The sequence below is a fragment of the Orbicella faveolata genome, unplaced genomic scaffold, assembly GCF_042242905.1.
Source record: "Orbicella faveolata isolate gen_17 unplaced genomic scaffold, um_ofav_v1 contig_48, whole genome shotgun sequence".
NCBI classification, from domain to species: Eukaryota; Metazoa; Cnidaria; class Anthozoa; order Scleractinia; family Merulinidae; genus Orbicella; species Orbicella faveolata.
The window spans coordinates 1,437,321-1,464,925 of NW_028301578.1; the positions used below are offsets into that span (position 1 = coordinate 1,437,321).

Genomic DNA, 27,605 nt, shown 5'->3' on the forward strand with positions numbered 1-27,605 from the left:
AGGTCTAAGGACGCCAATTTAGTTTGGATGTACCTAATAATAATAATAACAATAATAATAATAATAATAATAATAATAATAATAATAATAAAGTGATTAAAGACCACAAAACGAAAACCTGTAAATTTATTGACATGGCAGTACTATCAGACAGAAACACATCCGTGAAAGTCAGTGAAAAACTATCCAAATATAAGGACTTGGAAATCGAAACAAGCCGAATGTGGGGCATGAGAACGGAAACGATACCAGTTATCATTGGAGCACTTGGAGCTATCAAAAAGGGACTAGGAACTTATCTTGGAAGAATTCCCGGCCAATTAAGCATCAGTGAACTACAAAAGATAACCTTGCTAGGTACAGCACACATTTTGAGGAGGGTGCTATCAAGCTAAAAACTGGCTATCCCCTAGTGCCCCAGGACCATGGTTTGGTCTCGGCCCTAAGGACTCTAAGCAAACATTACGTGAGGACGATAATAATAATAATAATAATAATAATAATAATAATAATAATAATAATAATAATAATGATGATGATAATAAGTTTTATTTCACGTTGAGAATCGTACACAACGAAAACAGGAACGAGACAGCTGAAAACAGTCATGACATTTGCAGAATTGGAAGAATTGGCAGTCATGACATTTGCAGACTACAGACGTTTTAACTAAATATCGTAGCTAACCAGAGTGCTATTTAGGCCTAAAAGTGTGCAAATGTTATAAAACCAAACTTAAGCGACTGGAAGGCCCTGACTCTTGGGGAGGCGAGTTAAGCTATAAGGGGAGGGGGTGGGGACATGGGCCGGACAGGGGGCGGGGGTCTCATCTGAACATCCAGTGGATGTCAAGCGGGGAACAAGGGAACATGATGACGCCCTGAAAGTGCCACAAAAGACCATGGCTTCGATTGTTTTCTTTTATGAAGAAATTTACCGATATCAACCGTCAAAACAGTATGACATGTTTTCTTTGTGTTCAACAGTAAAATTTACGTCAAGTATATATGAAACAATTCATATTTGAACTGCGGTTGTAGATGAAAGTGAAGAATGATCATCGCAGTAAATTTCCAATTTAAGCAATTGGAAAGAAGAAGCCTGAAAAAAATCAGGGCTTCAACGGGATGCGAACCCGTGACCTCCGCGATAACGGTGCGATGCTCTACCAACTGAGCTATGAAGCCACACATTGGGAGCGAGGTCAATGAATTGACCTCGCTCCCAATGTAAATTGGAAAATTTACTGCGATGATCATTCTTCACTTTCAGTAAAATTTACGTCCGCAATTTAATGCCCTCCACTAAACGAAGAGTATCTCCGCCCCTTTCACATCGGTTCACAATAGTGGGAACCGATACAGAACTGGATCTGGATACATAAACGCCCTGTGACTATTGTATTTGCGCTTGTATTACTCGTTGAACAACTTGGTCAAGCTATTTTTTACAGGTTAACCTTATTTAAGACTACAGTCATCTCTCGGAATTCTAGCCACTAGTCTTACCCATTTGACTTTAGTAATGCTACGTTAGTCAGTAGCTGATATCTGTAACTATTGTGTTACAGACTTAATAGAACTTCCAGTAATCTTAAACTGTGAACTGTGGGAAGATGCGATTGGCTCGTCTACTTTCGACAAACAAGCTAATAAGTTGTAAAATTTGTCCTGCAACGAGATCCGTTAAGAAACTATTTTTAACCCAGTTTGGTAGACGGATGAGAAAAAATCCAATGTGGACACTGCCTTGATAACAATGGCAAATGCGTGAACACCCATTTGTCAATTGTTCACTCTCTTTGGATCAGTATGAACTACTTAACTTAGTTTGAAAATACTGCACCATTTCCTGTTTTCACCAAAAAATCATATTTACAGACAGACAACCCTTATTATTTTAAGCACGATTAAAATTAAAGCTGAGTAGCTTATCGGGTCGTGCATAATAAAATTAAAATTAAATTAAACTTGCTAGAGGTCTCACTTCCAGTAGGACCTACTTGGAGTTAAGAAATACAAACATCTGTCCTGTTCCTATGGAATTTTAAAATATTTTTAAGTTTCTCCCCAAATACGCTATGAAGTTCCATGGAAGAAATACCGGAAGATATCATTACCTCTTCTCAGTCTGCAAATTATCATCAAGAAGATTGGAGAAAAACTTAAGGGCGGACCATTGACTTTTGAGGGGGTGGGGGTGGGAGATTTTGATAAAACAAATTCCTGCAAGCATACTTGTACAAGACAAAATTCATGCACACAACCACTGCCGGAAAAAGGATTTCTCGCACGTTCAGTGAGCCGAAAAAAAAGGATATTACATGAAGAAAAAAATATCATGCACACACACGTCTCGTGAAAAAAAAAAAATCCAAGTGCTTGTTTGAAAGGGCTAAAAAAAAAAACCCTACCAAATCAATCATCTCCTTCTCCCCCTAAAAAGTTAAATGGAACGCACCATTCAGTAGACAGAACAGAACGCACAATCCACATGGACCGAGATGGAACACTTGACCAGGGGCAGACGGGATTGGAACCTCAATTTCGCAACTCGAGAGAGAATTTCCCAACAACATCTTTAAAAAATTACTAAATGCACGAATATTGCGATAATTCACTAGAGCTTCAACGGAATCTACTAATTAATTCTTAAAGGAAGGCCCTAACGAAATCTACAATGATTATGACGTTTACAAAACTGCGTAATTACGATCTTGCAGATTTCCAAGCTGTGGTCCAGTGGCGGAACCAGCATGGCAAACAAGTGCAAAAGGCTATAAATTTTGTAATAACTTGCCGAAAAAACACTGACAACGAAAAAGCGTTAAGTATGTCCCTGTGAACTATGTAATTACGTTCAATCTCGAACGTCATGTGGTGTTTTGTTGTTCAGTCTTGAACGTCACCATCATGCGGTGTTTTCTTAAAAAAGTTATCTTTTGGCGCTCTTTGACGAATCAAATTCAGTGGCTCCAGATCTTAGTGGAACTAAGAAAATTGGAGGCAAAAACACATTTCGGCAACCCGAATCGGAAAGTGCTTGAAGACCTAAATCACCGATATCGTTGTACAGAAAAAATACAGAATTCAACGTATCATTACTTTTCTTGACCTCAGCGAAAGCCTGAACACCAGAGGTTTGGATGCCATTCTCTGACAAATCTAGGTTAGTCAGAGTGGTGTTTGCTTTAAGGGCCTCTGCGAGTGACTTGGCTCCAGTGTCACCAATGGCGTTGGTTGAAAGGTTAAGATATGCCAATGGAGCGTTATCTCTGAGGGCCTCAGCCATTGATTCGGCACCTGTAGCGCCTATGCAATTTCTTGACAGATCCAATTTAGTCAGAGTGATGTTTGCTTTAAGGGCCTCTGAGAGTGACTTGGCTCCAGTGTCACCAATAACGTTGGTTGAAAGGTTAAGACATGCCAATGGGCCATTATCTCTGAGGGCCTCAGCCACTGATTGGGCACCTGCAGTACCTATGTCATTTCTTGACAGATCCAGTTGCGTCAGAGAAGTACTGACTCCTAGACCTTCTGAAAGAAACTGGGCACCACGAGCACCAAGGGCGTTCTGTGATAAATCCAGAATGGCCAGCGTCGAGTTAACTTTGAGGGCCTCGGAAAGGAACTGTGCCCCTGGCGCTCTTATGTTGTTCCTTGACAGATTCAGATATTCAAGGGTGGTGTTGAATTTGAGGCTTTCAGCTATTAACCGAGCCCCACCAACACTAACCTTGTTTCCTAAGAACTCAAGACAATTCAGGGTGGAGTTGACTCTTAGGACCTCAGCAATCGATCTGACACTGTAAGCACTAATCTTCACATCTGACAGTGCCAGAGAGGTTAGGCTGGTATTAACTTTTAGGGATTCAGAAAGTGAACGAATAGCTTTATCCCCAATACCAATTCCTGACAGATTTAAGCAAGTCAAGGTTCTGTTCACTTTTAGAGCTTCACTCAGTGACACAGCACCAGGGTTACCAATGTTAGGGTTTCCTGACAAGTCTAAGAACCTCAAAGTGGTATTCATCTGAAGGCTTTCGGCAATTGAAGTGGCACCTGGGTTTCCAATGCCATTTGTGGACAAGTTTAAGGCAGGCAAGGCTTTGCTGCCCTTAAGGAACTCTGCAAAGATCCGTGCTCCATCATCATGCAAAAAATTGAACGAAACATTCAAACCAAGGAGAGTTGTATTTACCACAAGAGCGTTCACCAGATGCTTGGCTCCACGTGCAGTGATAATGTTGTTTGACATATCCACCTCAGTCAGTTTCTTATTAACACAGAGTGTCCCAGCCAAACAGGTGGCACACAAGTCACCGAAAGCATGTGACGGCATTCCCAGCTTAGTCACTGTGGTGTTGGCTTTAAGGGCCTCGGCAAGCAACTGGACGTCACAGCTGTTGTGTGAAATGATCAACCATTGAACTTCTAGACCAGTGCCTATTAAGTGTAACATTTGGGCTCGAAGTCCTGAATTTGTTGTTGAACATTCGCCAACACATTTGAAGGCAAAGCACAGATAAAAACTTTGAAGGATCGAGTTGCAGGCAAGATTGGCTTTCTTGGTAACGGTTTTCAAGAGACACAACACATCTTCCCCATGTTGAAGGCCAGTAATTCCAATTGCAAACAAAAGTGCTTGTTCGAGCTTGCCAATGACCTTTTCGTCAGCAAGCAGACTTTCAAAGTCAATTTCTCCCTTTGAGATCTGGCTAGAGAGATAGAAACCTGCAAAATAGTCTTGAAAGCTCTTGTGTGAAAATCCATAAGACATGAAGGGACTTCTCTTGCTGCTTCCTGTCTGGACTGACAAAAATTCAAAGACAGGTGTCTCACTTGCTAAACCTCCAAGTTCGTTTTCCTCAAAGGACATCTTATCTTCTTTCAAACCTTTCAAGGCTATCCGTCCCAGTCGCTCTAATTCGTCCTTGTAGACTTCAGTGAGGTTTTCACTTTTATCAGGTAATCCTTTTTTCCGGCGAAATCTCCTGAGAACACAGTTTGTTATTTCAAGGTACAGGTGGGTTCTGTTAGAAGGTAGATCGCCATTAAAATCCTCACAAAGAAGACAGAGAAGTGCCGTGGTTAAAGGATTCACTGTTAGTTCCTTGAGTGCTTCTTTACATTCTATTTCCCTCAAGAGGTTTTGGCCTAGAGCTTCCATGTCCTTAAAGTATCGAAGGATGAAGCTCTTGGAGTCTTCCTCAGCAAATCCTACAATTTCTAGCAAGGTGTCACAGTACTTGCTTACCTTGACTCCACCCTCATGCCTGGACGTGAGTACGATATGGCACTTAGGAAGCTCTCTACTTTCAACAAGGTCAGAAAATATTTGCCTTGGAGTTGAGGGGGCTTCGTCCAATCCATCAAGCACCAGTAACACTTGTGATTGGCTCGCATGGATGTACTTGAAGAAGTTTTCCTTGGCTTCTTCTTCGATATCCTTTGGAAGAAGTTGATCATCAATGGCTTCCCAAATGTTGCCTGACATTTCACGACATTTCAAAAAAAGAAGTAATTTTATATCTGGGAAAGTCGCATCCATTTCTTGGCCTTCAGCCCAATCATACGCCAGCTTTTGACAGTAGGTTGTCTTCCCCATCCCCGGTTCTCCCTCAATCAAGACAGTCCTGGGCTTGGGACATTCTTTGTGGGATTTGAAGATTTCCGTCATGCTGGTAATTTGCGCAGTTGTCACTCTTCTTGTTTTGTCCCTGTTGACAATCTTCAACCTTGTAAAAATTTCGTTCAGGCTAAAGTTGAACTCTTCACACCAAGGAAACAATGACAGCCTACCTTCACGGGTTATGTAGAGTTGGCGAATTCTTTCTATAAGGTCAGCTGGCTCTTCAACAACTGGAAAAGATACACAAGCATTTATTATAGAAATTTGACGACAGAATAAATTCTGACAAAATCTTTATTTGTCATACATAAATTAGCAATTAGCAATTAATGCACGGAAGGTGCGGAGCTCTTGTGGTTAGTTTGCTTAACTCCGGATTGAGTGATCAGGGTTCTAGCCCCTGCCAGAAACATTGTGTTGTCAGCGTTATGTTCTTGGGCAGACTCTCACAGTGTCTCTCTCCACCCAGGTGTATAAATCGGTACCAGCAACTTCATTACAGGGGATAACCCTACGATGGACTAGCATCCTATTCAAGGAGTAGAAGAAAATAATAATAATAATAATAAAATATTTATATAGCGCCAATATCCTAAAAGTTCAAAAGCGCTTTACAGTTAGAAATATACTCCCAGTCGCTTAAACCAGAGATAAGCGCCGACGTAATCGCATAATGGGACACTTGGCTTGTATGCAGACTTTTACCTTAAGGGGGTATGGTACCCTAAAATATGGCGATGTTCATGAAAAATTCAATTTCTTGGAAATACAAGACTTAAGACCCTTGAGGACTTGTCAAAAACATTTTGAAACGATCTTGCAGAATTTCCTTCCAGATGAGTGCAAAATTTAAGGAAAGTACACAGTGGTATAAGTTTTTTCACGTGGCAACAGCCATAGCAACGACTGTTTACTATAAGAACGTGACCAAAAATATAGATTATTTTTAACTCATATGAACGAAACCATTTAGAAAAAACTTTTAAGACATGCACAACTCGATTGGTATAATTATTTGTGAAAAGCTTTGCCTCAAATTGCCATCACAGGCTCATTCATTTCCCTTATGACAAGGAATATTTCCCACAACTGCGGTAACTTTTTACAAAATAGAACAACCATTGCACCCCCTCCCCCGAGATCCAATCTGCACCCCCCCCCCCCACTATTTGTGGCTCGTTAAATGCTTAATACTTCGTGTAAGAAACTTAAAGTGCAGTTTTCTCAAAAGTTTACTTTTGTTCCGACTGACTTTGCGCCAACATTTCTACTTCGCAAGGTTTTTAAGTAGAATTTCTGAAACTTGGACTCATAAAGACCAATAGTGTCGTGATGATATAAACCAAGAAAATCGTAACATTTTAAGGTCTGTCACGTGACATGAGATGATTTGTCCACTGGGTGTGGTAAAAAAATAAGGTTATTTCCAAATAAAGCTGTAAAAAGCACTGAAAATAAGAGTTAACTGTCAAAACTTAGGTTCATATCACAGAACAAAACAGAAACTTACATGATATGCTTATTTGACAGTCAATTCTTGTTTTGTAAAAGAGCAGGAAGTGTTGGTGTCAATACTATAAAACACTACTTCAAAAGGCTGTGGCTGGTTTCCATAGCAACCATTTTGAGTAAAACTCTAGAAATTTAATTTCTCTTCTTGAGTGCAATAGCACACAAGTGATCTTTCTTCACCATATTTAAACAACCTTTTTGGTCCATATTGAGGGTACCATACCACCTTAATCAAATTATCGTGACCTGACATAGATAATTTATGGCCAAAGTGGGATAAAGAAAATATTAAGGATTGTACTTTTTGGTATGCTTCAGCGGCATATCAAGCTCATTTGGTATTGATATGGGTATTTCTAGCTTAAGTATGAACCCATATGATCAACCAAACTTGCCTATTATACAACTGAAGCATACCAAAAGGGTACGATCAGGTATAAATAGCCTGCTAACTGTTTTCAAAGCTTCACAAAATTGTTCGAAGGTACAGGACAACTCGGATTAATATTAATCGAATTAGTATTAATCCTAATGATTATTATAATCCAGTAATAGATTATTATAATCCAGAAATAGATTATTATCCTTTACTGAGGTTTGAGCCATGCCTTAATCAATTAGGATTAATATTAATCTTAGATTAATATTAATCTGATAAATTTTAATCCTACATAGGATTGCTATTAATCCTATGTAGCACTAATATTATTCCTACCTACCTATTATTTCTACCTACCTATTAAAGTGCCTATGAAGTAAAAAATAATTGCTGCTTATTTGAAAGGCTTTTCAAAGTGAAGAATGACGTTTCCCTTTTTGGAATATCTGTTTTTGTTTTAGGGATATTTACGTTTCTGTATCATGCAACTGAGGAAAGTGATGACGTCATAGGTGGTTCCACTAAGACAGCACAACATTTAATCGAGGATAACCCTAGAAATATTAAAAGCTCAGTGTTCTTTAAACTTGGCACCAGAAATGTACATCACAAAAGAAACATAATGACACCTGTCATGCTGTTGCCATGACAACAGTTATGCCACTGGTTCTGTTTTAATTAAGACTAAAATTCCCAGATTTTACCTTGAACAAGGATCATTTACTCCCACCAATCTAATGGGGAGGGTTAAGACAATGTGGGAACCTTGTGTGTTCCGAGCAAGACCTTCTGTCCCACTTTAAAAGGTTGCAAATGGGGATGTTTGGTTTTTCATAGAAAGAGACTGGAGCCAAGAGTGTTGCCATGACAACAACATCGTAGGTGTCATTCTGTACATTGCTGGTGCCAAGTTTGAAAAACACTGCTTTAATATTTCTAGAGTTATTCTCGATTTTAATAAGTGTTGTGCTGTTTTAGTGGAACCACCTATGACGTCATCACTTTCCTCATTTGCATAATACAAAAACGTGAATATTTCTAAAACGAAAAAAGATATTCCAAAAAGGAAAACGCCATTCTTCTTTACTTTGAAAAACCTTTCAAATAAGCAGCGATTATTTTTTACTTCATAGGCACTTTAAATTCAGATTCATAGTTGCCATCGTGACATGCCAGCTCCGAACCTCCAGACAGTTAGTGTCTTTGGGATTGTCGCTATTCTAATGCAGCTGGTAGTTATTCCCTTTCTCAAGGTCCCCTCTTTTGTAAAAGCAAATGCCCACGGCACAGATTCGCTGACCCAGAGGCACTTGTTCCTTTTCATTTACTTCTAGGGTCAACATTGTGGTATCTACCAGCTCTAGCATATGCAAGTGATTGTCATGTAAATGATGTGATCAGTGTTATGTCCTATCAGTCCTGTGTTATGTCTGTAGTGTGTCTGTCATATAGATCTGTTTTATCCGAACATTCACAGGAACTTTATCTGGATTATAATAGAGATTAATATTAATCCGGATGATATTATTAATAATAATTTAATCCTTCCAAATTTTTTGCTGTGCCTTAATCTATTACTGAAATATAATAATCTATTACTGGATTATAATAATCTATAATAATCTATTAGTAATTACTGGATTACAATAAGATAATAACACTATTATAATCTATTATTATTATAATCCACGGATTAATATTAATCCGAGTTGTCCTGAAAGTAACTTCTCTACAGCTGAAGTTAAACTAAACATTAGCCAAGCCACCACACTGAAGTAACAAATCAAACGACAGCTAATAGATCACGACTGAAGGACAGGGGTTACAAAAACCAAGGCTATCCACAGAAGATATTTAATTACAAATCTTGTCTATTTAGAGAATAATATTTACAATCATTTTCCTCCTTACAAGCATTCTTCTCTATTGAGCCTGGGGCCAACCCAAGAATTCCATTATAAAATTTCGAAACAACTCACAGTTATATCACTTTTTTTTTAATGCATTATTTTTTTAAAATTTAGAGTAAGGCTCTAGAGCCCAAATATACTGCGGTTAAAATTTATGGTTCTTTTTTTGAGGTCATGGATGAAGTTAATTAAGGATAGCTGGCTTAGTAAGGCTGGCATTTCACTCTGGAAGTTATCTAGCATGAAAATAATAACTAGGAGTATTACTGACAAAACTATTCTAACCAGATGATATGCAAGTCAATTTTAGGTACATGTAATCAATAAGCATTTTTATAGTGAGGTTGCCATGCTGGAAAATTTGCTGGTACCTATTTACTCTTCTTGGAAAATATTAGAGTATCGTGTACAAGGGCTGTTGAGTAGCCACAGCCAGGCTTATGAATCCAAGCCACTCCTCCCAGAGTCGAGTCAACAAATAAATCAGGCAGTGGACCAACCAACCCTCCCATTCGACTCACCCAGCAATCCATGGACCAACAGACGGACGGACTGACCCACCCAGGCACCCATCCACACACCTACTCAACACACTGACTGCCCACCAATCTATCAAACAATCAATTAAGGTTACTTCCCACCTTCAAGGGCACGAAAAATTGTTTTTTCTTTTCTTTGACAAAACTTGAGTCAGTCATTTTATCTGAACTTTACAAAAGAAAACTATTACAAATTTCAAAAAGCGGCCGAGTTATTTAGAAAAAACATATTTTCAAGTAAAGTTAATAAACCAGGAAGGTGTCATAATCGCTAAATAGACGCAACTGCCAGGGGAAAGTTTTGCGGCAAATGCTCATCTTGGAGCTCATATTTCATGTTATTTGGTATTGTTTATATCGCGCATTTGTTCTTTTGCCTTTGGCTACTTCGCCCGTTTTAGTTTCTTTCTCTTCAATGTGACAGCGAGATAGAAAACAGGTTGCAATGCGATGCTTTTCCCGGGAAATCCTGATCCATTGTCATTGATGCTAGGAGGTCCTGTTGTTCCATTGGTTTGCGGTTTCATAAGTTGAGATAATCTCCTGGCGTGGCGCGAGTTGTTTTTGAATCTTTATGAGCTAAAATCTTGCATTTGATTTTGGGAGGAATACCTCCACTTTGAGCGAATTTATAGGGTATGCAGATTTGATGGATATTAGTGAAATTTCGCCAGAACATTCCAGAGATAATGACAAACCAAAGTGTGTCGGGAAATTTTGATATTTAACATATTTTTCCTGTGGCGTCCATTTACGCAACACGCCTTGTATATTTTTAGCTACTCCAACTTTAGATGCAGATATCTAGACAACCAATCAGAATAGCGGAAAAGCCTGACACACTTTTGTTCATTGATGCCGTGTGAATAAGACTGTGCAGCCATTTTGCTCGTGTGCAAGCGGTGTCCGATAGCCGATAAATTCAACAGAAGAACCCTCGGTCGTTTCATGCCTTACCCGCTCCTGACACTTCGTAAAAGAAAAACTTGCTTAAATTGTATTTTTTATTGTAAACTACATTTATTAAGCTTTCTTTTGATATGTAGTTTGTTGGGGTTTCATTGAAACTGGCCCGCGTGTGATTTTTTCCCGAAGGACACCCGCGAAGATGGGAAGTAACCTTAACCAACCAACCAACTAATTGACCATAAATTATATTTTATTTTATTTAACACATGATTTTTAAAAAATGTACCTTTAGCCTGTGACGCACTAGTGGCTGATGCCTTCAATTCTTCCAGCTTTCTGTCAATTTCTTGAAGAATATCTTTTATGTTGTCATCATCTTTTTTCCATTGCTTTAAAAGCTCTTCATAGTGGTCCTCAATTTCAGGATCCATGCATTCATTCTTGAGATCATCAATTGCCACTCCATAACAGGCTCCTCCCAATCTCACCAGTGCATCCCGGATGTCCTGCCAGTAAGCATTAAATGCTGTGTCATCAACACAGGCTTGGTCAGCATGAGCATACACAGTATTTCTGAAATACTTTACACGGGCAATGTCTGCCACCACGCTTGTGTCAGTGACAGGAGGAAGTGCATCCCAACCAGTTGTTGGGGGGATTAACCCGCATATGTTCCTCAGGAGGACCGTCAGGAGTGTGATGTCAAAATCCCTTGATGATACTGAAGAACGTATTGCAGGGTACAACTTTCCCCACTGTGTTGCATTTAAAACTCTCTTCTTTTGAAGTACCTGAAGAGCAGAATGATTTCTCACTAGGACATTGTGAAGGCCAGCAGGAGGATGGATCTTGTCAAATGTTTCTCTTAATACTTGAGACCCGACATCTACCAGAAGACGACAAAGTCTTGCATAGTTTGTGGTTTCCTTAGTGGAGGAAAATGATGCTGAAGAGCCAGCCATCATCTACCTGGCAGTGGGCAAATTTATGAGGAAAAACTGTTAAAACTTATTATGTACACTACAGGTTTTCATTCAGTGAGATCATCATCATTAGATCATAACTCTTGCGATGATCTCATTGACTGTAAACCTTAGCATCTAACCAGAGTGAAGTTTATAATTATTGGCAAATTGAAATGATAAACATATTCTAGCTAGACAAAAAAATTGGTGAACACATACATGTTGTTCAATCAATCAATCAAATTCAATCAATCAATTATTAATTTTTTAAATACTGTGCACTATTGACAGAATTTTAAAATTTGCATCAGGATTATAAAATATATATGGGAAAAGAAATAAATGTTGCATATGGCTATGGAGAAAAAATAAATAAATTGGGGGGGGGGGGGGGGGAGGGGGAGGACCAGAGTAGCCATTCAGGCTTTTGAGCTGGTTACCCCCAGATATCTCATTTTCTTAACGTTTTTTTGACTGACAGATTTGATTCTAAGCTACGTTAGACTGATCATACCATTAACCATAAGCTACATCGAGACAACCCGCTGTAAAAATGCAAACTTCAGGTATTCCTGCTGGTGTGAGTAATTGTTCATGTGAACAGATCGCACTCCACTCCACAAGTGGCTCTCACAGCCATGAGTGAAAATTGCAAAACTTACATCATGTGTTCACAAGTACAGGGCCCCTTTTGATACCAGCCTATGGCTGAGGGGGCTATCCTGCCTAAATAAAGACAACTTGCACATTGACTTAACCCTGATTGTTTTGAAAAAAAGGAGCGATTCCCTTTCAATAATATGTTGGTAACTGTAAGTAGCCCACTCCAAATACACGCAGAGCAAAGTTTCCATTGATTTTTTAGTCTTGTTTACTGCTGCTTACAAATAAATAAGTAAATAAATTATAATAATTAAATTATAATATTTAGAGAGGAAGCCACATCAGCTCTAGCTGGTTTTCATGCGGGTTCTCTATGCTCAACAAATTAGAATTTGGAAATGTTGGTTTTTCAGGAGGGAGTAAAACCAGAGTACCCAGAGAAAAACCCTCGAAGCAAGGCGATCAGAACCAACAACAAACTCGACGCTTATATGACACCAGGCAGGAATCGAACCCGGGCCACACTGGTGGGAGGCGAACCCTCTCACCACTGCACAACTGGAAAACCTGGAAGTTTTGTCTGCGATATACATGTTTGTTTTCATTATCAACAGCTGACTCTATTAGTCAAAACAATAGGACAATAGCATGACTTTTGGAGGGCACACAGTTTATTTGTGGCCCAAGTTGCATCATTTGTGCTCGAGCGGAGAAAGGATGCAAATGATGCTACGAGGAATTATCATTATTATCAATATAATACATAAACGCAATAACGTAATAACGCCATAAGGTGTAAACTTGAATGTTTGTTTAATTAATTATTAATCAATTAGCCTTGCGGGAAGGGGGGCTGGGTGGGGTGGCTAAAGGTACCTGTGTCCTTTACACAAAACATGCTAACATGCTTTCTATGCTAACAGGACAAAAATATATATATGGTTTTGCAAATCTCATGTTATTCTTGTGGTGCTATTCTCTTAATAACAAAAGCAATTTGCTCCAAATGCATACACAGATAAGTTAGTGTCAAAGTCGACTCTATGTTAGGTGAAAGATACATTTCATACAGGACTACCCACGAACATTGAGTGCTTTTCCTTGTGGTAGAAAATAACATGTAAGACGCATGCGTTCTAGCATTACTAGTGTGATAAACTCTGTTCTCTAGTTCAGATGCACGCTTTTTTATATTTTTTGTATTGAGTCAGATAACATACTCCCGTTTTGGCTGTGAATAGCAGCCATATTTCAGGTAATTAATGTCGGTTCTCCTTCTTTTAGTGCAAAGAACGCAACTGTGACTGCATACCATCTGGAATTCTCAATTCAAGAAATGTCATCTGCTGTTTTATAACTATTGTGTGTTTGCCGAGGCTCAAGTGAAGAATGGAAACATATTGCTTCTCCTTAGCAGCTTGTTTGTTTCCTCTCTATATATGAAAGAGAGCCAAAAGTTCTTTTATTCAGCCATGACTTTCCCACGTTAGTTACATGTAAAACTAGGAAATTTGTGACAAAAGAAACTTCGCAATTATTGCCATGGACTCTGTGGCACTTACTGAAACTGGCAGTTAATTTCATCAGTCGATGAAGTGACTCACTCACCGATGTTGGATATGATATCGGTCAAGTAAAGATCTCTAACTTCAATACTTCTCATTGAAATGCTCCTCAGTTGTATTACTCAGTAGCATTGTGTATTAGTTTAACATGATTTTATTGTTAACACCAAAGTTGGCAACAGAATAAGAACGCACTATTACGTGACTCGACGTGACTATTTGATATTTAGATTAGTTCTTGCTTATTGGTGAAATGAAAATATGCGTTTTGAATAAAACAAAATCGTCCCTCTTTGACTTTTCAGGCTGGCAGATATTTAACTTTTATATTCCATTTATCTCCAGCAGTGAATAAAAAATACACATCTTTCTTATATTTTCATGGAAACAAAGCTATCTTGTTGCATACATTGGCGAGGAAAACAAAAGTATCGAATTACAAATGTTGGTGTGAAAAGTAAAATTGTCACATTTGCTACAAAATGAACAAAACTCAACATAAACTATTAAAATAAATTTAAAACCATCTTGACAAATGGTAATTGTAAGTTATTTTTGGGCCTTGAAAGAAAAAGCAAACATGAAACATACACACTGTTAAGATTATGTCATATCAAGTTTTTATCTGTTCATTGGCAGGGGTATTTTGCAGAACGCTAAATGCCAGTGCATTTGGCATTCAGCATTTGGCGTTCAGCGTTCAACATTCTGCAAATTATCCCTGCCATCCACTCATATTCTGCAACAGGGAAAAGGCCTAGTTGACTTAATCAAGGGAGAGAACGGTAGGGGTGAGGACCTGTGTGACTACTGTATCAGAGCTGTAAAATTAAACTTTGCACTATCTGAGATTGCCTCACTAGTTTGACACCACAGGGTGTCAAACTGTACAACACAAAATCTAGCATGCAAACCTAAATCTAAACATGCAAACATACATCCATCTATGTTCTCAAAAACAAAATTTCATTGACTTGTCAGTGATAATCTTGATACAACTCTGTCCTAGTAGAGCTAACTTTCGACAAGGCTTATCGTAGCTCACATAAGAGGAATTATAACCTTCCTGTATGACTTTGGAAGGCAGAAAGACTAAAATTCACTTTTTTTTTTTTTCATTGAATCATGAATTGTGCAATTTAATTAAGAGACTCTTTTCAACATGAAATGCGAGTCTACAAACGTAGATATGTCAAAACTCCATTGGAGAGCTGATCTATAGCTTTCTAAAGGCCTGCATGCATGTCCTAAAGGTCAGAGCAAGAGCTTCCTATGTCAACTAAGAACTGATTAAATTTCAGGCAAACAGTGGCCCATAAATCTGATTAAGCGAAAACTCTGTATGTTGTTTACGTCAATTATCAACCGGAAAACCACGTAAATAAATTCCCTCCACAAATCACAGACAGCTCTGATGGTTAACTAAGCCGAGAGCACCCAAAATTGATAAAGCAAGGAAATTGCTACTCACATCAGCGGTTGAAGTGATTTTCCTGCCTCTGTTTGTGACAATGCTTTCTTAGCAAATAGCAATGTCCCGGATATAGTGGAATTTCATCAAGCCAGAAAGTATACCCTTTCCAACACTACAGATTTTATCTAAGTCTTAAGCCACATCAAAGTTCACGCAAAGTGTCGCCAACAGCAGCTAGAAATGCCTGTTCAATTGTTCTTTCTGTCTTCCAAGTCCTAACTAATGTGGCTAAAGTTTTTTGCTGTCTAAAGCAAGCACAGTAATTTATCACCACAATGCAAAATGAAAGAGGCATTTGGGGTGTTTGGATTTGGCCTCTCTGAAATGTACTTTCCTTCCCCAGGCTTGAGGGACGTAAGTATAAACAAAAGGTGTTTTTTTAGGCAGCATTACCACATTATACTGGCTGCTTCTTTGGAGAAAATATATTCTCATATATTGGGCAGAGTCTGACAATTTGTTTGATAATTTAAAATATAAAACCCTGGTATGTAAAAAGAATTGCAATGATGTTTTCTGTTTGCTGGCTAGCTACTTGAATATTTTAATTTTTAAGTCATAAATATCCTTTCAGAAACTAAAGAAATTCATTCAGTGCAGCTATGTGAACTTTCCTAAAGTATCGGACAAAAAAAAAAGCCCAAGAATTTAGATACATTTACATGTATCTCGATTCAATTGTAAATATAATATCAGCAGCATCATTACTCCAATTCCAAAAATATTTGTTATCAAAGTAGTTATTTTGCAACTGAATAAGGTAGGACATCAACAGAGACACAATCCATCGGCATACATGACATGCGTTTATTCAATACTGAGCTTGCAATGCATTATAGGGCGATTTTCAAATATGGCTGTTTTCGTTTTTTTTTTTTTTTTGTGAGTGGAGAGAGACTTTGTTGCTGTGTTTTGGCCCATATTTCTCATGTTAAAAGCAAAACAGGACCAGAGTAGCTGTTGTTTTCTGTTTAATTTATTGTGTGAATGATTTTTTGACCGCTTTCATGAGAAGATTGAAGTCATTGGACAGATTAGATGGGAATGAAAACTCCATGTTTAGGCGCCCACTGGGGCTCCTTGAACAAAACTTTAGTCACCTGCACTCGTAACTAAGGTGCCTCAGGCGACCGGATGCCTGTTAGGGAGCAGCCTTGGATTTCAACTAAAAATAATAATAATATGCTGTGTAACTTCTGCCTCACAAGTGACAAATAATTCATTGCAAGTCTTGACTGTAACTTTCACAATTCTCAAAAGCTCGGTGGAAAAATTTCCTCATCCATAACCTCAAATCTCGGCGCATGCATAGAAGAGAATACATCAAGAGTTTATGAAATGGTACGATAATGGCGACCACCCGTTCGAATTTACCACAACTTTTATAGCGCAAAAACGTTTTCCACTGCCATTTTCCGTCATTGTCCATACAGAACAATATAACGTAGCTTACATAAGTAATAGAACAAGAAGTCTTGCTCTTTGATATTCGCAGCTTACGCTTATTTCTTTATTAAAATATAAATAAGCGGAAGTGAAACATTAAGCTTAAAAGCTCAAGCTTAATTCAAGACCAACGGGGCCAACTAGGTTGCAGCTAGTCTTTGAAGGCAGTGGAATAACTAATCTACAGAATTTTCAAAAAGGAATGATAAACTTTGGAATTAATATCAGTTTCATTACAACAATACGTCCTGCCATTCTGTAACTGTTTCGTCAGACGTCTCTCAATGTAGTTGCGTAAAAAAAGGTTCACTGAAAGGCAAATTGACCCGAATTGAAACTTACCACGTTAGTTCTTGTCCAAACCCTGGAATCCTACAAAAAGAACTGGCAGCACTGAAACAGAGACATTGTATTCCATTCAAAGAGCTTTTCTATATTTTATGCGGTGCGGAGCGCGAAGGCACTAGGTTAATTCTTCGTGACGTCATTGCCTGTCTGTGTTTATTTATATCCAAGCGTGGTCACGCCCCCAAGTTGTCAATTACAGTTGCAGTAGGGTCACGCTTCTCTCAAAAGAGCGAAATTTTTAAATTTTTAGAAACTATTCAATTTGGGAAGCCCAAGTTTGACCTGGGGCTAAAACGTGGTTTAGAGGAGTGCTCTATAAATTACGACTGAACCCCATTTTCGACCCCAGAGCTCTTCTCTTTTGCGCATGACGGACATAGACTTTCTAAAAGTCCCTTCCAATAATTTATTTCTGGCCTGTTGGTTTCGCCGTTGGAAAGGACTTTTCCCACTTGCAGCGCGCCAAATTTTACCGGTGGATTTTTCCACCGGTGACGTAAATACACATTAACCAATGAACAAACAAGTGCTGACTATACGTCATGACGTCGCGCGCGATCAACGACACAACTCGCAGAGCAAATCAGTCTGCTGAGTTCAAGTACTATAGAAATATTTTTCATTTAGCTTTTGCTCTCGAACTTACTGAAGGATACGAATTTTATGGAAGCAACTGAATATGGTCTATCCAACTTAATTACAATTCTTTCAAAGACCGACAGGGAAAAGCAGTGGAAGGCTATTTATCCGACCAATACGTGTTTGTTTACTTACGGACGCGATCTTAGGTCTTGCGTGATCATCAAGCTGAAGTTGTCTGCCAATTCACTGCCAATTCGACCGGCTGAAACTGTCTGCCAATTCGATTTAAAATTCAGTAGTGGAAATTAGAACATAAAATCATTTAAATATCTTTACCAATTGTTCAAAAACATTTTCTAGTTGCATTCAAAGCTATTAATTTGCGCCAAATGCTCACGTAAATTTGTAAAAAGATGCTGTAAATATCCTTTGTTCAGAAGTGAATAACTCGTTGCGTGACTTTTCAATTGACACCAACGTGGTATCATTTTAAAGCTTACCGTCTTACTAGCCCATCTCAACGGCTTCTACACCCATCTCAACGCAATTACTATCGAAAAATTTCACCTGAACATCGTGCTTCAATAACATACACGCTTGCTTTGGCTTTTCCGGAAGTGAATAACTCGTCACGTAACTTTTCAATTGACACCAACTTGGTATCATTTTAAAGCTTACCGTGTTATTAGTTCATCTCAACGGCTTCTACACCCATCTTAACGCAATTACTATCGAAAAATTCCACCCGAACATCGTACTTTAACAACATACACACTTGTGCTGGCTCTTCGGGAAGTGAATAACTCTTCACGCGACTTTTCAATTGACACCAGCTTAGTATCATTTTAAAGCTTACCTTATTGTAAGTCCATCTCAACGGCTTCTACACCCATCTCAACGCAACTACCATCGAAAAATTTCACCCGAACATCGTGCTTTAATAACATATATACACACTTGTGCTGGCTCTTCCGGAAGTGAATAACTCGTCACGTGACTTTTTAGTTGACAGCAACTTGGGATCATTTTAAAGCTTACCGTGTTATTAGTTCGTCTCAACGGCTTCTACACCCATCTAAACGCAATTACTATCGAAAAATTTCACCCGAACATCGTGCTTTAATAATATAAACAGTTCTGCTGGCTCTTCGGGAAGTGAATTACTCGTCACGTAACTTTTCAATTGACACCAACTTAGTATCATTTTAAATCTTACCGTGTTATTACTTCATCTCAATGGCTTCTACACCCATCTCAACGCAATTGCTTTGCAAAAATTCCACCCGAACATCGTGCTTTAATAACATACACACTTGCACTGGCTCTTCTGGAAGTGAATAACTCGTCACGTGACTTTTCAATTGACACCAATTTGTTATCATTTTAAAGCTTACCGTCTTATTAGTCCATCTCAACGGCTTCTACACCCATCTCAACCCACTTATTTTTGAAAAGCACACGATCTTTCCAGGCATATTTAAGATTTCCATCGCATGGCTTGTTGAGTTTCAAGACAAAATGGCAACCGTTCTAGGGGTATCCACGTTGCTGTTTGTAATCAGTATTAGTGGAAATACCGTGAGATGGAGATTACGAAACTTGGGAAAAGAACATTATCATCAACGACCATCAACCGTCGGCTTTAAGCTGACAGGAGCGAACGATTGATGCCACCGCCGCCCTAAATCAGTTGTTTACCTTGCCATTTGACCGACGATTGTTATCATACAGACATTCCCATTGCGAACATCGCTATCGATGAAAACTAAAAATTCACCACTTGTGATAGCGTTAAATAAGTTTATCTTCTTTTACTTTCAAGTTTATTCTGTTTCCACGGGGGAAAGCGCGGTTCTCACTTTTTTTTTCCTTTTTTTTTAAATTATACCTTTGGTTGACTAATTAAATTGAACGTCAACGTTTATTCTTGTTTCTATCGGGAACTTTTAAACATACTTTGGTAAATTGTCCATTCAAGTGTCCTCTTTAAGCGTTCTGTTAAAACACAAATACTTTCACCAATCAAAATAAAATCTGAAATCTACCGAATTGTTTGTCTTTCCGTTGTTGGATTCAATGTTAAAGAGCAATCGAATCAAGCAAGCACACGAATGACAAGAATGTAAAGAATAAGGACTGTCCACTTGATTGCCGGATTCGGATAACACTCAAGGCCAGAACAATGCCACGAAAGGTACGTATAACTCTTGTTCTAATTCTATAACTAGCTTTTCTAATGGGGTACCACCTTCTTTGCAATTCATTCACAACAGAAATCCAGGGCTCACCACGCTCTTGATTACCAGCGGTTGGCCCAGTTGATAGCAGAGACTGGGCTTCCAAATGAAACCCGCATGGCTGCAGGACTGAAGCAAGGGTCATACTGGGAAACAATCGCCACCGAATATGTCAATGGTCCTCCAGAGCAGAGCATGATAAAAGCAATTTATAACCTCTGGCGATCCACCTTTTTTGTTAAGTTGGTGACCGAAATGTTGCAAGTAAAGGTAAGATGCGAAAACGTTAATAAGAATCACGAGGTTTTGTCGTGACCTCCTTGAACTCTCAATAATAATCTTTAAATTGATACGATTGTAATTAGTGACAAGGCCGGCTGAGAGGAGGGGTGTAGGAGGAATGTTGGAAAAATAAACAAAAACAAAAAAAAATGCGGCAAAGAAAACCTTCAAAGCAAACCTTCAAACCAAATGTAAGTCCGTTAAAGAAAACTTAAAATAGAAATGTGCTGAAAAATCTGAAATATATTCACCTATTTGTATGTACCTTTTCAGGGTAGTAACAAAGATCCCAAAGATGCAGAAAGTCGGGCAGGGGACAAAGTTAAAAAGTGCAATGAGCCGGTCAGTTTATTTCTTAATATTGGTCCATGCTACGCTTTGTTTGCGAGTACATTTTAATAATTTTTCAATCTGTTGAATTGTTACTATTGGGCTTTGGAGTTTTCCGTGTTGCTTTTTTCCCCATGTTTTTAGAAGGCCCAGACGAATCATGTAGGGCCTGTCCAAAGCCAAAAAATTTGGTCACCTAAAATCATATCCCCAAGATATGTTTTTAAAAGAAAGAAGAAGGTAATTTATCTTGTATGCTATAAAAATGCTACGGCACGAGAGAAATAATAGTCTGTTTGTCTCTTAGGAATAGATATCCTCCTTCCACTAAATCACTAATCGTTATCGTTGTTTTTTAGGTCAAATTGAAGTGCTTTTTTCAAATTGGGAGCTGCAACCTTGCTTTTCCCGGCCATCCACGCTAGCGGTAAGCGCATTTCATATCTTTTTTGTTTGTTAACTGTTAATGAATCAAAATTTCACTCGGAATACTATACCTATCCGGAGTAGTCGCAACTTGTCTACAGCAACGCATGCATCAAAAATATGAACTTTTAGACAAAGGAAATGCTTACCTGTTTCCACCGAAGGTCAATATTTGGGAGATCTTGACACAACTGTACAAGTTTTATAGCTTATTCCTGGCATTCCAAAACGTTTTTGCTCTTGCAAACACATTTCTAAAGAGATATCAACCACGTTAGAAATTTGAAAATCGATTATGTTCAAAGTCATATTTATCATCTTTTTTAAAAATTGTTGTTATTATTTTTAGGACGAGGTTCTATTCTGCGTTTGCCGTAAGCCAGAAGACAACAGGTAGCTGTTAATAACGTTTCTATCTGAAAGGTATCATTTTTCTTCCCGTTCATTGCTTATTGCTTCTGCTAAATAAGAGTTCTTCTATCTGCAGGACATATGTTGGATGTGATCTCTGTTTTGATTGGTTCCACCCAGAACGCTTGGGCATGAGCGACGAGGACATATCAGCCATGCTCAGTTCCAAGACTTTTCTCTGTCCGTCCTGCAGTAAATTCGGCGAAATCGACACTATGGAGAATATTGAAGAAGAAGAAAAAACGGCGGTAAGCAGCGGTTATGAAAACGAATTTTGTAATGCATTGGATATCCTTTTTTTCTCTTTTTTTATAGATGGCCCACTAAAACATACAACAAAATAGTTTTAAGATTTTCCCGCTTTCCAACATTTCAGCTCCCCGCTGCCTGCACCGAGGACGATACTGAAAATATTCAGGTAAGAGGGATGCCCCGTCATTACATAGTTTCTTTTCTTAGTCGAACACACATTGTCGGTTTTGATTAAGATCATTCACTTTTTTGTTGTTGTTTGATTTGGCACTCAACATTATTTCCAACAGCTACAACAAGAAACAGCACGCCTCGTGGCACGTTCTGATGTTCCATCCCCTTCCGGTGATTTCTGTGCAGAACTCCCACCAGGTGCCTTGTACTGTCTTTCTTTAGCTGACATAGCGAGGCTGACGCCTGTCGCAAGGGAAGTAGGGAGGAGGGCGATGCCAGCTGACTGGGATAATGTTCTCTTGAAGTACGTCCAAAAGACCAATCCATATTTCGTGTTTAGTTGTGATCAAAACCGCGTTAAAAAAGTGAATTCCAGGAAAAAGAACACTCCATTTTTTCGTGGAATTCTAAAATGTACCTTTCCCGGTTGTTCAGTGTCCGCTGTGGTGAAAATTTGGCAGGAGAACAATGACCAACTGGAAGTTACCTACCCTGGAAATTTAAGACACCGGAGGGGTGTCCACCACGGACGCCGAATTAAAGGGGCAGCACGCGACGAGATAAAAAGGGCCCTACATGGTTCAGATCCGAGTAGGGTGCACCACCGCTTGCTTTCAAATCTTCCAGCAAAGGTATATGCCTCAGGTAACAGAGATGGTGTAGGTAGCCACAAGATGCTTCAGAAGATATCCTCTGAACGGAACCTCCGAGGACGGCCTTTCACAGACACAATTCAGAGCTTAGCACATTTGAGAGCCCGTTTCGTCAAGGAAGATCAAGAAATGTATCCTGAGCACGTTAAGAAGGAGTCTGGTCCCCACCTTTTCGGATACATACAATCGGTATCTCTCTACCCCACAATCGTCACGATGTGGACGGAAGCCGACCTGCGCTTATACTTCGATATGGCCCGTAATGGCGCTGTCTTTTTCGACGCGACTGGCCAAATTGCCCGTAAGGTTTTTACCGACACAGGGCCTATCCTGTACTACTCTTTGGTTGTGTCTCATCCCACCCCGGGAAAAGCGTGTATAGCCGTTGCCGAAATGTTTTCTAGCAGCCATGCAGTCCCAACGCTCACCAACTTCTCAATTAACTTTCGCCGTGATGTCATGAAACTTCATCGTGGAAGACCTGCAAATCCAGCTCACCTCCATAGGTACACTGGGTGTTTCCACTATGGAAGGAGGCTGTCTGGCCACATTGATAGCCAAGCTCAGACAAACTCAACAGTTGATGATCCTGGATCTACCTACTTCACTGGTTAGTGCTAAACTTGTGTAGTAATTTTACCTGAATCTCGGAATTGGAAAATAAGTTTAAAATTACGTTCTATCATTGAAAGAAACACCGATTAATACGTCGCTAAGGCTGTTAATTAAGCATTATCAACTTAAATCCCACATATAATTAAATGCATTTAGAACATTAAGTTACTTCCAGTGATATGTCTGCTATTAAGCCTCTTGCTGGACTTTCGACTATACATTGAATTAAATGCAAGAAGACGCAATGATATAGACTCTAGAATGTACATCTCAACAGAGTACATTTCACAAGCACAATCCCACAATGTTGGCAAGTGACCAACACGATGCCCACGAAAGCCTTGTGAAGTTGTTGAATGCTATCGTTACTACGGTGAGTGTGCCTCACTTCAGCTGTACAATACGTCACGTTTCAAGATAAGCATGAATTTCAGTCGTAATTTGTGCATTGATACAAGCCTTTTTTTAAGGACACGCAGTGGACACCACAACGAGCTTTGATTGAAAATACCAGGAAATGTCAACAGTGCCAGCAGGTTGGCCGTTAGCAATTATTTTTTATCCCTGTAAATAGCATATTTCTTGGTCGGATTGAATAATGACCTGATTAAAGGTAATGCCGGTTGCATTTTTGAGTCCGGTTTAGCATTAACTTCTTACCACCCGAGCGCGCGGGACGCATTGAGGAATATATATTGGCCCGGGGTCGTGGCAGTATGGACCGAGGGCAGCGATGTCCGAACAAAAACGACCGAGGGCCAATATTCCCCAGTGCGGCTCGAACAAACTAGGTTAGTTCCTAGTTTATGACATGGCACCGGGGCCATGGTTGTTAACTGCATTTGCCGGGCTTTCTAGAACAGAAAATGCACAGGTTATTACAGATTCTATTGTAAAATCCCGAACTGAACGAGGAAAGAACCAAGCAGAACGCTTAGCTTTACCCCAAGGCTACCTTGTCATGTAGTAAAGCCGATTAACATCATTATTTTCATGCGATTATCTACATGAATAATTAAAGGTGACTGATGACCTTGAGGAATGGACTCATTTCGTGGGAGCGTATCTATGCAAGGTTGCAATAGTGTGGAGGATTGCATAGTAAAGATGGGCCCACGAGGAGACGCAAAATCCAAATTGTGAGTATTAAACCACGTTTGTAACATGCATGGAGTTTCCCAAGAGCACATGAATTATCTTGTTTTCTAAATTACAAAATGATGATAAGAATCGTAATAATAGTAATAATAGCAATAATAATTTATTATTAATGTTATAATTTTATCGAGCTCATTAAAATTCTTCAATAAAAATTGATATGATAATTTTTCCAACACAAAACTATTTACAATAACGATTCCGCTAAAGGAAGCAAAATGTAGTTTGCAATGACCTGTTTAAAATGTCATAGAAACGTAGCATAAGTATTTGCAGTTTGTGCCATCGATTGTACGCACGAAGTGATACAAGACAAAAGAAAATTACTCTGAAGCTTTACGATGCACATTTTACTACTACTAATAGTAATGAGGATAATAATAATAATCATAATCATAATCATAATAATCATAATAATAATATTAAACATGATAAAAGCCATCATCATTATAATATTGACTGGCTGTTTTAGGTACTGTAACGAATGTACAGAAGATACGATGCATTACGTGTGGTCAACTATAGTGGAAGAGCCCCAACTCTTAATAATCCAACTAAAGAGATTTAACAACAACGGAAAGAAACTGCAGAGAAAAATGAAAGTGACACAGTAAGAATGGATGCATTGTTCTCTGTTCATTGCCTCACTTGGCATACCATTCAATTCCGGGTTGTTACTTTTTTAGTTGCTTTCAGTCTTTACCATGAAATCAAGTTGTGTCCTCTTTTATCTCCTTTAGACAGATAGACGTTTCAGCAGTGTGTTCCATTCAGCCGGGAGATAATCTTTCCTACAGTTTAATGGGAGCTATTGTAAGTAGGACCAAAAACATACTAGTACTTCAACTTTAATTCTTTTGGAGGAGCGGTGGCCCTAGCAGTACAAAGAAAAGTGTAATGAAACTTTCGCAACTAACCATTTTCATTGAAATTGTCATTTTAGTTACGTGAAGGTCAGACCAGCATTTCAGGTCATTGTAAGTAAAGTTCATTACAATTTATAACCATAATTGTTACCGGCAATTTGAAAAAATAATTTGACCTATGCGAAACTGACTATTCCACTTTATCACTTTATGTCTGCATGTATAGACACCTCGCTATTGAAGCTCCAGGGATGCTGGCACTTATTCGACGATGAACGCATTTCAAAAGTTAACGACACTAATGCGGCAGCGGAGCTGGAAGTATGTTTTGATAATTCCTACAGTGTCTATGTTACTCTAGTATTTGACTCTTTAGAAATGTTGTAATGAGTTGTTCGTTATAACGCACTGTCGTACATTTAACAGCGAAGCGCATATTTGCTGTTCTTCGAGAAGAAAACGGAAGTCAAACCACTTTCCAGTCAGAAGCCAATCTGCAAATACTCTCCAATGGAGAAAGGCAAGTGCATCATGAGAACAGTACTGTTAGTGTACATTTCACATCGCTAGTCACGGTTGGTTTCTATCATTTAAAATGCGTTTGACCTTATTTTTAGCCTCAGAAGTTTCCTGCGAAACAAATACATTTGGGTAAGCAGTGGACAGTTCTTCCACGGAGGTTGGCGCAAGCTTTGTAATCTCTTGTTTCTTCTGTGATATCTGCGTGTAATGTATGGTGGTTCCACATCCCGTACCATAGGAAATATTTATTGTGTTCAGTTGAATTAAAACCAACCAAATTACTCCTCTTTATTATCACTCTCACACAGGTCAAAACCGACGATGGCATATGTTGCTTGAATCAAATCATGATCGATGAGGTAAGTTTCTAAGTGTTGTGGCCTCGAGTAAAGTTAGTTTTACGGCAGTTGAATGTCATTTAACGGAGTTAACAACAAAGAGAGAATGCGTTCCCATAGTTGTCAGCGGTGTCTTGATATGTCCATGCACCAGGATTCGGTGAGCTCCTGGACCGAGATGTGTTGACAGCCTCCACAACCGCAGCGTTTACAGTGAGCGTCGTTTTGCATGAGAGCACAACTTCAAGCATTGCCCCTCCCTTCCCTCCCTCTTTCCACTGTTAATTCAGTGTGACGGGTGCCTGTCCACTCTTCCGCGTGGGGGCTAATCGCTCAGTTTCCTGACCAGCCATGGGAGCGTTTTCCATCTAAGAGCTGGCTACCAATAGTGGAAACTCCTGGATGTTTCAAGCACACGACCTCCATTTAGCGATGCAGTTGTTAACCAGTAGATAAGTCGCCTCTCTCCTATTTAATACTAGGTGAACAAAGTGGCGTTTAACGAGGCAGACGACAGCGCAACCCTTGTCAATGCGAGTGGTAGACCAGTTCGAAACTTCTCCTATGAGGAAATAAGACGTCTGATTGGGAAATCTGGCACCACGAGAGAGCTCAACAAATTCGTAAGCGTTTTTTCTCTTTTTTTTTCCTGCCCATTTCTTTCTTGAGAATTTCACAATGACAGTTATTATGATTATTCCATGTTATTCCATGTTAGGTAATCAACGGTTACTTGGAATTGCTCATAAACGACTACAACCAATTCAGGGTAAGAGTTTAATTTCGCATACTGCTACCGGCTGTTACCTCGAACTAATGATGACGTTTCTTCAATTATTACTTCGCAGGACGAGGACACATGTACAGGAAAGTGTGCGCTGGTGACTAGTAACGATTTCTCAGAATTGAGAAAGAGTGTACTTGAAGAGAAGACTCCCTTAATTGACAAAGGAGGGATAGCGAAACTTCATTTTCATAAATGTATTAGTTTCCGTTGGAATAACTAAGCCATGCAGTAAAATGTTTTCAATTATCGTTAAAGGTTACGTGTGCCGAGGGACCAAAGGACGCAGGTCATGTATTTGTTGCGGTGCATTTACCTGGGCCTCCAGGGCACTGGTGCTTACTCGTAAGGACGACAGAATTTTTAACTTTCTTTCTTTTTACGTAATTCTGTATTAACATCTGTTCTCTTTTAACATATTCAAATCCCATAGCATTACAAGAACAAATTATTACAGGAAACGGAAAATCAAAGAAAAATTCAGTGAATGATCGTAGAAAATTCCGAACGTGTTTAGACACGCATATGTAACGCTCCTCTTTCTCATAAAGTGTAATTGGAAGTGATAGTCGGAAATATCAAATGGCTACACTGTGGCAAGGGGTGGCAAGTCTGGTAGCACCACAGCCTGAATTGCCCACTAATGGGAAATGAAAGAAAAAAAAATTAATAACCCCTGTTTCGTTTAACCTTT

The 27,605-nt window shown here is 39.1% G+C and overlaps 4 protein-coding genes across 6 annotated transcripts; 3 read left to right on the forward strand and 1 right to left on the reverse strand.

Moving 5' to 3' along the window:
* Positions 1-906: 906 nt before the first annotated feature.
* Positions 907-19,200, reverse strand: LOC110045855 (uncharacterized). 3 transcript variants are annotated; one of them, XM_089281689.1, is made up of 3 exons: positions 19,080-19,200; positions 11,167-11,849; positions 907-5,861 (listed from the first exon to the last, which is right to left on the reverse strand). In XM_089281689.1, the coding sequence occupies exons 2-3, from the start codon at positions 11,843-11,845 to the stop codon at positions 2,935-2,937; spliced, it is 3,606 nt and encodes a 1,201-aa protein (XP_089137815.1). In that variant the 5' UTR covers positions 11,846-11,849; positions 19,080-19,200; the 3' UTR covers positions 907-2,934. The 3 variants fall into 3 exon arrangements, with proteins under 3 accessions (XP_089137815.1, XP_089137814.1, XP_020607139.1); XM_089281688.1 differs by lacking the exon at positions 19,080-19,200 and adding an exon at positions 18,720-18,826; XM_020751480.2 differs by lacking the exon at positions 19,080-19,200 and adding an exon at positions 17,276-17,929.
* A 1,813-nt stretch (positions 19,201-21,013) lies between these two features.
* Positions 21,014-23,314, forward strand: LOC149095885 (uncharacterized). The gene is made up of 3 exons (XM_089281747.1): positions 21,014-21,797; positions 21,926-21,967; positions 22,092-23,314. Exons 1-3 carry the CDS (start codon positions 21,681-21,683, stop codon positions 23,241-23,243), a joined length of 1,311 nt encoding a protein of 436 aa, XP_089137873.1. The 5' UTR covers positions 21,014-21,680; the 3' UTR covers positions 23,244-23,314.
* An 848-nt stretch (positions 23,315-24,162) lies between these two features.
* LOC110045481 (uncharacterized) lies at positions 24,163-25,253 on the forward strand. The gene is made up of 3 exons (XM_089281466.1): positions 24,163-24,382; positions 24,874-25,011; positions 25,142-25,253. The coding sequence occupies exons 1-3, from the start codon at positions 24,285-24,287 to the stop codon at positions 25,251-25,253; spliced, it is 348 nt and encodes a 115-aa protein (XP_089137592.1). The 5' UTR covers positions 24,163-24,284.
* Positions 25,254-26,101: 848 nt separating this feature from the next.
* Positions 26,102-27,555, forward strand: LOC110045873 (uncharacterized). Its single transcript, XM_089281749.1, has 4 exons — positions 26,102-26,148; positions 26,610-26,750; positions 26,846-26,896; positions 26,976-27,555. Exons 1-4 carry the CDS (start codon positions 26,137-26,139, stop codon positions 27,132-27,134), a joined length of 363 nt encoding a protein of 120 aa, XP_089137875.1. The 5' UTR covers positions 26,102-26,136; the 3' UTR covers positions 27,135-27,555.
* Positions 27,556-27,605: the final 50 nt, after the last annotated feature.

What these genes read in the sequence shown, in the direction of transcription:
- LOC110045855 (XM_089281689.1), bottom strand. Translation starts at nt 11,845, where the DNA reads ATGATGGCTGGCTCTTCAGCATCATTTTCCTCCACTAAGGAAACCACA. An exon ending in TAGTGCGTCACAGGCTAAAG is followed by an intron (nt 5,862 to 11,166) that starts GTACATTTTTTA and finishes TATCTTTTCCAG; the next exon opens with TTGTTGAAGAGCCAGCTGAC.
- LOC110045873 (XM_089281749.1), top strand. An exon ending in CGAGAGAGCTCAACAAATTC is followed by an intron (nt 26,751 to 26,845) that starts GTAAGCGTTTTT and finishes ATTCCATGTTAG; the next exon opens with GTAATCAACGGTTACTTGGA. An exon ending in ACGACTACAACCAATTCAGG is followed by an intron (nt 26,897 to 26,975) that starts GTAAGAGTTTAA and finishes ATTACTTCGCAG; the next exon opens with GACGAGGACACATGTACAGG.
- LOC110045481 (XM_089281466.1), top strand. Translation starts at nt 24,285, where the DNA reads ATGGACTCATTTCGTGGGAGCGTATCTATGCAAGGTTGCAATAGTGTG. An exon ending in GGAGACGCAAAATCCAAATT is followed by an intron (nt 24,383 to 24,873) that starts GTGAGTATTAAA and finishes TGGCTGTTTTAG; the next exon opens with GTACTGTAACGAATGTACAG. An exon ending in AGAAAAATGAAAGTGACACA is followed by an intron (nt 25,012 to 25,141) that starts GTAAGAATGGAT and finishes TATCTCCTTTAG; the next exon opens with ACAGATAGACGTTTCAGCAG.
- LOC149095885 (XM_089281747.1), top strand. Translation starts at nt 21,681, where the DNA reads ATGAGCGACGAGGACATATCAGCCATGCTCAGTTCCAAGACTTTTCTC. An exon ending in AAGAAGAAGAAAAAACGGCG is followed by an intron (nt 21,798 to 21,925) that starts GTAAGCAGCGGT and finishes CCAACATTTCAG; the next exon opens with CTCCCCGCTGCCTGCACCGA. An exon ending in ACGATACTGAAAATATTCAG is followed by an intron (nt 21,968 to 22,091) that starts GTAAGAGGGATG and finishes TATTTCCAACAG; the next exon opens with CTACAACAAGAAACAGCACG.